Raw genomic sequence first — 9,373 nt, forward strand, 5'->3', positions numbered from 1 at the left:
AATTTTTTGTTCACCTTAGGCTGAAGGCAGATGATACAAAAAAAATCACTCTCGAATAACGACCTATGCTAGAATTTCCACAGAGAAAAAAGAATTCGTACATGTTTGTTATTAATTGAAGACAAAATATATCTTGGCTATTGTGACAACTTTTTTGGTTTCTCCTTTAGCAAATTATGTTCTTAAAGGACGACAACACCGAATATGAAAATAACAAGGTCCCCAGTTTAATGTAACAAGAATCATGTTACACGTTTCACATACACATGTATACATATACATAAGTATGTAAATAAGTGTGATGCATCACTGCGTAAGCGTCAAGTTTCCACCTGGATGGCCTTTACATGACCAATTATTGACTGTTCAGCTAACTTGTCAAAGTTAGCAGCCCTAGGTCCAATATACCAGCTACATTTACGAAGCTAAATATCAACTTTGTTACTGACTGACTTGTACACCTGTGAACAGTTTGTAAAGTTTAAAACTTGTAGTTTCTCGCCAACTCCTAGTGAAGTTTTTCCAGTTGTTGAGTAGTTGCAATCACATAATGTATCTGGTTTTAATACGTAACTAAAAATAAATGCAAAAAAAAAATCCCAGCGAATCCAGTTAAAAATTGTCGGCGGAACTGATGAAGCCTCCTTAAATTTATTTATATTTTATTTACTTCTCATATAATTGATCTTTCATCCTCGCCAGTCTTCAATTCTTATTTACAATAAATTATAAAATGCCATCACGGATCATGTATCCATTATTTTTCTTTTACTGTCTCTCATTTTATTGGTTTATTAGCTTTTTGTAAAGAACACAATTTCCTCATGAATGAGCCAAAAGTATCCCAAAAATGTAATTTATCTATAAAAAAATATCATAAATGTACAAGAATAAGACTCGTACTTCCTTGGTAGATATTCCACCAATTCGCACGAAGCGCTTTGCTTCCTCTTTTCTTATGCGCACTGCCAAGGAATGGAATTCCTTGCCGGCGTATATATTTCCGAGCACATATAACCCGGCAACCTTCAAATCAAGGGTAAACAGGCAGGCAGGCAGGCTGGGCAGGCTCGCTACATCGTAGGCCAGGTCTTCGCCTCCGCTAGTCTGTGGCCATGAGTAAGCCCATTTCTAATAATAATAATAAAAGACTTATCAGCGAACTTTTGGACACAGGTGCTGACGATAGCCTTACCCGTGCCCGTCATCGTGTCCAACTTTGCCATGTACTACTCCCACACGCAGGCACGGGCAAAGTTGCCCAAGAAGCGGCGGAGGGTCATCAACGTTGAACCGACTAGGCCTCCGATGCGTAAGTAACAGCTCTCTCATGCGTATGGTTTTTTTACGATGTAGTACTACGATTTAGAATCCGGATTCAACTTGTATGCAATGGAACTATCCGGATCTGGATCAGGGCTAGACAAAATGAAAATAGTCTACCGACAAACTTCCAGGATATAACCAAACGGGTGCCTTGTTAAATTTGCTGTACAAAACAGTCTACTGATTTTTGCGGGGGAGGGGCAGGTCAAATGTGTGTAAGTAACGTAAAAATAGCCATGTCAGATAAACGCCAGTCCATACATTGTGTATGACCACTGGCCGCCTATTTTCGACAGAGGGGAACGCCTGTTAATGGCTACCCATTTGGTTATATCCTCTAAGTCGACAAACGCCAAACTCAAAGAAAATATGTAGCGGGATGAAAGATGCTATACGAAAAGTCACGTGACTTTATCCATACATGATTAAAGTTAATTCCATTAACGTTTTCTATTAACAATTGTCATCTTGGCTAGACCCCCAGGTTCCAGAGTGTAACTTTCGCACGGTTGGATTCGGATTGCCAACTTTAACACACTTTTAAATTGAGCAACCAACTCATTTTTTAACCAACTAAGTTACTATCACCGCTTACTTCATAAAGCTTTTGTTTAAATTAAATACTTTTACCAACGAGAATGATTTAAAGCAACGCTTAAAGAACTCTTCAACACGCTTGCTCATAATTTCTTATTACGCCTCGTTTAGGCGCATAAATAAAGATTTTACACACGCGCTTTTAATTTTCGTTACAACACTGATATCCTCTTAATTTTTAACTTTTTCCCAATTTTACTTATATTTAAGTACAAATAAAACTTTTAATTTAACTGTTATTTTTAAAATAACGCACTTTATAAATGGCAAAAGAAAATATTTTTTATTAAAGCAATGAAAATTAAATCACTTATTTTCAAAGTTAAATATCTTTCCTGTTATTTAAAAGCCTACTTCAAAAGTCGCAAACGTGTTCCAAAACTTGTCAAAAATAAAGTTCAATTTGTAATTAAGAAACTCGTTTGGCCTCCGAACTCAAGAGAACTTCGCAACAGCTGTCTGCCACAGGCGTCAGCTGCATTAATTATTTAAAAACAAACGGAGAAACAAGACTTTTATGTACCTACAGTCGTAAATTTACTCGTTTGGAAAATAAGATTGGGATTTATTTCGGCGAACGATTGTTGGACGAATACCTGCATTTTGAAGGCTTGAAATATTTGAACGCACATCAAAACTATGAGGCTAAAAGCGAGTTTGGTTTGAAAATTTATAGTTTTGAGGTAAGAGCAAATTTAATACATATAACCTTTATTCTTTGCACCGACTTTGCAGCATCAAATTTTCAAACTGCCACAAAATATCACCGAAAGTGACGTTTATACAGTACGACGCAATGTTATTGGTACAGAGTTGGCTTATATTGCCTCTAAAATTGCTACATCGTACTTCTCTCTCCCTTTATTTACTAGAAGATAAGATTCGACAAGCAAAACAATTTCAAACCATCGTAAATGAAGGGAAAATATAGATTACAAAAGGTAATTAAATATTTTGAACTGTAGACGTAAATTTCAAAATGAAGTTTATGTATACCAAGATAAACTCAATGGTAAAGTTTAATTGGAATTCTAATACAAAACAAAGCTTTGAAATTTGATATTCGAGGTATCAAATTTCCTGATCGTTAAAGTAGAAGTCGACATTATCTGATTTAAGAACGAAGAAACTATGTATATCGGAAAAGTTTCCAAACACCTAATAAATGTTAATTATGATAAAGTACCAACCGCCCAAAAATTTTAACAAATACTCATTGTCATTACACACTTCGTAAAATCGTAAAATATTTCTGGATTTGAACCAATGATCTCAGATTTGTAAAATACCAATAATAACAATAACAACAACAATATTTTTATTCATAATAAAATATTAGCAGGCACGTTACAGTGAACCCCGCACTAGGCATGGCCTGTATCGTAGGGGTCATGATCATCACGAGTTACCAGTAATAAAAATTTACAATTATACTAAACATACGAATAGGAATTCTTTAGGAAAGAGGAGTGTGTACTTGTATGTGTGTAAGCTTGTTGTCAGAAGGGAGTGAAAAGTGTGTGAATGAAATCTAAGAATGTGATGAGTGTAAAAGTGTGTTATATTTAAGTGTGTTCGAGCGTTATGAAAAACTGAAACTGGATTCGAAGAGGAATGAAGAAGTAATCCTATGAGAACGTGGAGTTAGGAGTCGCTTGGGAAGGATTCAGAATTTCTTCTGATTCCTCGAAGCAATGTTTTTCACATCAGCAGCTATTTTTGTTGAAAAGATGTATTTTTATTTATCAAATAGGCACACTCAAAATAGCCAGTGCACCTGTTGCTTTAGTCTCTTAAATTTTACCAAAATGATACTTAACAACAACTTAAAAAATTAAAAAAAAAAAACATGACTATGTTTTAAACAACTAAAACAATGAATACACCCAGTAGATATCACAAATCGCAATAACTGTTTTTGACACTTCTTAAAAAAATTGGCATTCACAAACACTTATCTTTTTACACATCAATGTCTTCCTAGGTGCACTTTTATTTTACACAATATGTAAAAAAATCTTAAAATTACTAATAAATTGTACCCCTAAAATAGTTATTATTTAATGTCGTATGTCCCTTTTCACCCAAGCTGCCGTGGGAAGAACGCAAGGTAAAACAAGATCTTTTCAAAATTGTAGTTTCCTACATATATGTATTATTAGTAATTATTAATCCGTTATTGTTATTAGTGTTAAAACCTTGTATAAAATCTAAATAATTAGCGACTAACCTCACTGCAACTCATAGCAGTGGGTAATTCCAAGAGTAACGCGAGTCACTATTTTTTGCATGTTTCTGTTACTCATGATACAAATATAAGTATTAATTTTTCTGTAGAGAAATCATATTTTAATCCTTCGATATACTTATATGCTTAAATTTGCTTAATTGATGAAAAAACACGCAGTGAAATCGTGCCTCGTTTATTTTTTGTGGTGAAAAATGATGTGTCTCGTGTAACGTGTTATCTTCTACATTTTTTGTTAAGTACAGTGAGCTGCGAAATTGCATGGAGAAATTATGAATGAATTCATTGATAAATTTGCCATGCACTTTTATAGTTAATTCGGGTCTAAAGGAAAGGAGTAGAGAGACTTGTTTATTTGTAAATTCCAGCTACATATAGTAGCTGTATGCTGCCGAGAACCATTATGATCTACAGTTGCAACATCTATCTGTGGTTTATCTTGTTTTTTAAAGTAAAGTAAAGTTAAAGATGGTCTGGAATCTGGAACTAAACATATTTTCAAATGTTGTTACTGTAGTCTTAGCTAGATTGCAAATGCAACTTCAGAGAATGTTTTAGAAATTTTTAATTTGTGACAGTTCTCTAAGCATCACGTAAGATTTGTCTAGAATGCACTAGCGTTAAATCTCCTCGTCATTTTATCCTATTCTTTTCAGCTTGAGAAAGACATGTTAAAATTATTAGTTTTTTTATTCCTATTATTTATTATTAAGTTAGATTAATAGCGCAAACGACGTGCTACCATTATCTTAACCCATTCCTCCTACCATTTATATTAGTTATTAGGTACCCCTTTTAGCTGTGACAAAAATTATACGAATACAAAAAATAAATGTATTATCCAGGTGCACCAGGCGTTCCAGGTGGCCCCGGCGGTGCGTTGCCTCCAGGAATGGGACCTCAAGCGGTGAACCGCCGCATGAACGCCATCAAAACGAACCACCCCAAAGATATCATGGGACCTAATATGGGTAAGACTTGGATTTAACGTAGCTTCTACAAAACTAGCGGAAATTACATGTGAAAGTCGGTTTTATATCACCAATGTAATAAAAAAATTAGCCAATGAAGAAAATACAAGTTTAAAATTACCAATAAAATTCAAAATATAATAAGATCCTTTTAATTATTTCTAGATAACCGAAACCTAATAAGTACAAAATCAGTAAATCATTCAAAGCGATCTATAGAATCTATTTTAATGAATCACGAGAATTGACTTCTCAATTGATTTTAGTTTGTCATTAAACAAGTTTGACAAATTCCGAGTCGTTTCCACTTAAATATTTGCTTCAATCCGGCTTCAATAAACCTAAATCCGTTCAAACACATTGAATACTGCGATTTGCTTCATAAAACAAAGAAGTTTTCAACACGCAAACTGGGTTAAGCAAAAGGACGCTCCAATGTTAATCCAATTTTTTCAAGGCAACTTTGAGTTTATGCACTTAGCAAGGAAATGGGGAAGTTTTGTCGTAGAATGATAAAGTTCGGTTTAGAAGTTGTATATACTTATTGGATCTATGGAATTTCTACACTCATGGACAAATTTAGAGGAACGCAAAAAAAACTAATTTTGAAATTACTTTAGGTGCTGTAATCCAGCAATTAAACCTTTTAATTAAATTCCTCTAAACTTGTGCATAAGTATATATTGTTTACGATAATGATGGTCATTTCAAATGCCACAGATATTTTGTTAAACAATTCAGAGATATTTAAAATATGGAATTTTCAATAAGGAATTTGTAATTGTTATTTAATTATGCGATATATAACACGTTTTCTTGTACAGTCAACATCAAATATAAGTGACGACCAAATTGGCCTTTATCGTGATAATACTTTGTTACTAAAGAAATAAGGAAGTGTACCGATATATATAGCTACCTTGGTGGCCACTATCATGCCGACTGTGTAAGATTCATCACTCAACTTTAGAATGTGTGTGACGTTTCTAGATTTTTTGTATATGCATTTTCACTAGGCAGAAGCACTTAATGTATTATTTACAGGTAAACAGAAGCAGAAGGACTTATAAAGAATGAATCGTGCGTTAATACACTAACAGAATCTAAAATAACATAACAACTAAAAGTCGTCCTCATAATTTACTAGTTTGCATTTTGAATTAGTTAATGGACTAACTTTTTCAGTACTCATACAAATATAACATTCCATTTCGGATTTAAATAATTAAAGTTGCTAGAAATAAGTAATTAGGTCACCATTTCATCTACAGTACCTAATGTATTTAAAGCTGATACATTTGATAATGTATCTGGCAAAAACTGCAGTGCTGAAAATGTTAATTCAAATTAATCGTACGAATGTAAAATACTCACAAAACTAATTGTAGCTTATGCAATGTAATCCTCCACAGATGGTGATCGTAGCGAGCTAGAAGCTATGATCCAAACAACACCAAACAACTGCAAAAGAAAAAACTTAAATATGCTTTAGACGCATCACAAAATCGGCGCCGTCGGAACTCCGAAGGCTTTCTATACTGTCGCCTGCACCCGCGGACTTAGCTCACAGGAATGATCTAGACTTCACTAATAAATCATCATTAACCCCATAATCATTGCACAAACGGCAATCTTCAAGCAGCACAAGGAGCCGACTAGGTTCTTTCGCTTCGCCAGAGACCGAAGGTTCGAGAATTTGACATTCTTGGGTTGTATGACCCTGTCCCGCGCTAGTATAGCCGCTTCCCGCTTTAACCCAATCGATGTTGTCGTAGCAATTAATTTGCCAGAAATTATGAACCCACCAGTTATATTCTTGTTTATTCTTCCAAACATTTAAACAGCTTTATCATTTGTTCGTCTTAGAAGGTAGTAAATGATTTATGATGAACTTAGCAGCTATTAAGTTTGTCGATAATGATTATAATAACTGGAGGTTTCAAATTATTCTGGTTTTTAGCATCGTTTGTCATTTTTAATGTTTAACAAATTTCTGTGTCAGTCATCAGTGCCCGGATTGCTTTTGTTGTTCATTAGGATTAAGAGCGCTTTAATATGTTTATAGTGATTGTTCTTAAGTTGCCAGTGACCCCAAAGTATGTTTTCAGGCCACAACCACCAAACAGCTATAAAAAACAACATTACGCCTCCCGAAGCCAACACACCCACTCCCAACACTGCGGTACACATCCAAAACAAATATAAGCTTTACACTAACTGCCTTAAAACTGTACTTTTAGACCAGATCCTACAACTTATGATTCATTTTATCTAAAATAGAATCTATGAACTAGCTAGTAAATGTTTAATAATATTTCCAGCAATTTTTAATATCTAATTGTGTTATTCGATATTTGCCTAGAATAGTTGGTGTCTTAATCGTATTGTTAATTTTTTCTGTGTCGACTTCTCTAACTTTGTATGTGGGTTTATGTTATTCATTAGGTGGATTAATGGCATCGTGATCCTATATAATATATTCCTCCTTATATCACTCTATAGTTCTGATAATGTGAAACAATCTATTTCCCGAAATTTACCAGGCATGACAGCATGAACGTTTCTTCAATATGAGTGTTAATGTTTATGGTGTCTAACATTGCCATTTTTAAAGACTCCTGCTAATTTTATTTCAATTTCAACAGTCGCAAGCCTGATGCCCGGTCTAGACATGTCAGTGACCACACGCCTGTCCCCCAGCCCCCGGGACATGAGTCCAGCTCTGGCCATAGCTCTCCCCATGATGAAGTCAGTCAACATTGTCCCGGCTCAGTGCTTCGACAACATGGCTTTCCACGGCGAGAGGGTTGAAAATAGAGACAGTGACAAGGAAGATACTCTCAGCAAACGTTCTAGTCAACAATCTCTCGAAAGCGACAACACACTTAGAGTAAACAATTATAAGAACGGATACATGAATAAGAGTGTCGAAGAGAAAACTGATTGTAGAACGCCGTTGCTTCGAGATCATAAGATAGAATCGCTGGATGAGAATAAACTTAGGGAGAACAAAGCTGAGAAGAGAAAGTCATCCGCTTCAACATAACAGTAAATATTGTAAATAATATTGCAACCGCTATTCTAAACTTTATTGAATAAGGCCTTGGAGTAATAAAATATCAGTTGCAAATTGTAGCACATGAAATAAAAACTGTTTCAAGTATCAAACAATTTACAATGAGCCAATGTTGCTCCATCGCCTTAATCTATTGAGACCAATAGAACTAAGAATGCTTTAACTAACGCAAATAAGATAATGTCCATTCATACAGTGCAGAGCAAAACAACGTATGGTAAACCAAACAGAGTATTCAAACATGTATTGACTAGTAAAATAACCTTATCTTTAACTGTACAAGTTTCGCGTAGTTTGGGAAACGACATGCCTTCGTATCCAGTGTTAAGAGTAGACTGTGAGAATTATAAGTAACATTATATCACCGATTCTGATATATGTAAGGTAGTTGTCGTCTGTCTGAGTAATGTCATTGTCGGAGAGCCATCGGCGGGGAAAAATAAATATTTGACTTCAAAACATCATTCAACATTTGACATCAGTGGTCTACTGCTAGGGGAGTACTGCGAAAATTTAAAATTTATTTCTGCCTTTCTATTGTTCGAATATACAAGATTGATAGAGAGGTAAATCAAAAAATTTCGATTTTCGCGGTGGACCCTCAGCTTTTATTGTCTTTATGATCGGTGATATATGTAAACTTATAGGTATTATCGTGGATAATGTTAATGTTCAAGCATTCAAGGCCGTGATAGTTGTAAGATAGTTAAGAAGTGCTTGGAGCACTTGCGATTTACACATACGTACGAATATTAGTAAATAGTTGCCTATCACAAACTAGAGTAAATGTTACGTACCTTTATATACCTACATTGTACAAATCGATCTTTTTGGCAGAATTTTATTAACTGTTTCTCTAATAGGCTTATCGAAATTGACGATGAAACGTAAAAAAATAAACCAAAAGATTAATTTCTTACCTAAAAATATTATCGCCAATACAAGTAATTGCAAACAGTAATTGGACACTGATTTGATTTTTAACAGTATATTTTTTGAAATTATTAAAAAGAGTTGGTAGGTACCTAACTTTAGTAAAAGATACAGATGCGAAATAAAAATATGTCTCTATTAAGCGTGTCATATAATCATCTGAATAACCCAACCCAACCCAACCCAAGCCTTATTAAATTTAATATGGGACTTGTGTGAGAA

General features: G+C 34.5%; 1 protein-coding gene across 1 annotated transcript in view; it reads left to right on the forward strand.

Annotated features, from left to right (window-relative positions):
• LOC134653944 (potassium voltage-gated channel protein Shaw) overlaps positions 1-8,581 on the forward strand; it is a 54,215-nt gene extending 45,634 nt beyond the window's left edge. The window contains exons 7-9 of the mRNA XM_063509314.1: positions 1,177-1,312; positions 5,017-5,142; positions 7,788-8,581. Coding sequence (XP_063365384.1) covers positions 1,177-1,312; positions 5,017-5,142; positions 7,788-8,188 — 663 coding nt within the window. The 3' untranslated portion in view covers positions 8,189-8,581. The remainder of the gene's footprint in view (positions 1-1,176; positions 1,313-5,016; positions 5,143-7,787) is intronic.
• The last annotated feature ends 792 nt before the right edge of the window (positions 8,582-9,373 follow it).

Source organism: Cydia amplana, chromosome 14, assembly GCF_948474715.1.
Source record: "Cydia amplana chromosome 14, ilCydAmpl1.1, whole genome shotgun sequence".
Taxonomy (NCBI): Eukaryota; Metazoa; Arthropoda; class Insecta; order Lepidoptera; family Tortricidae; genus Cydia; species Cydia amplana.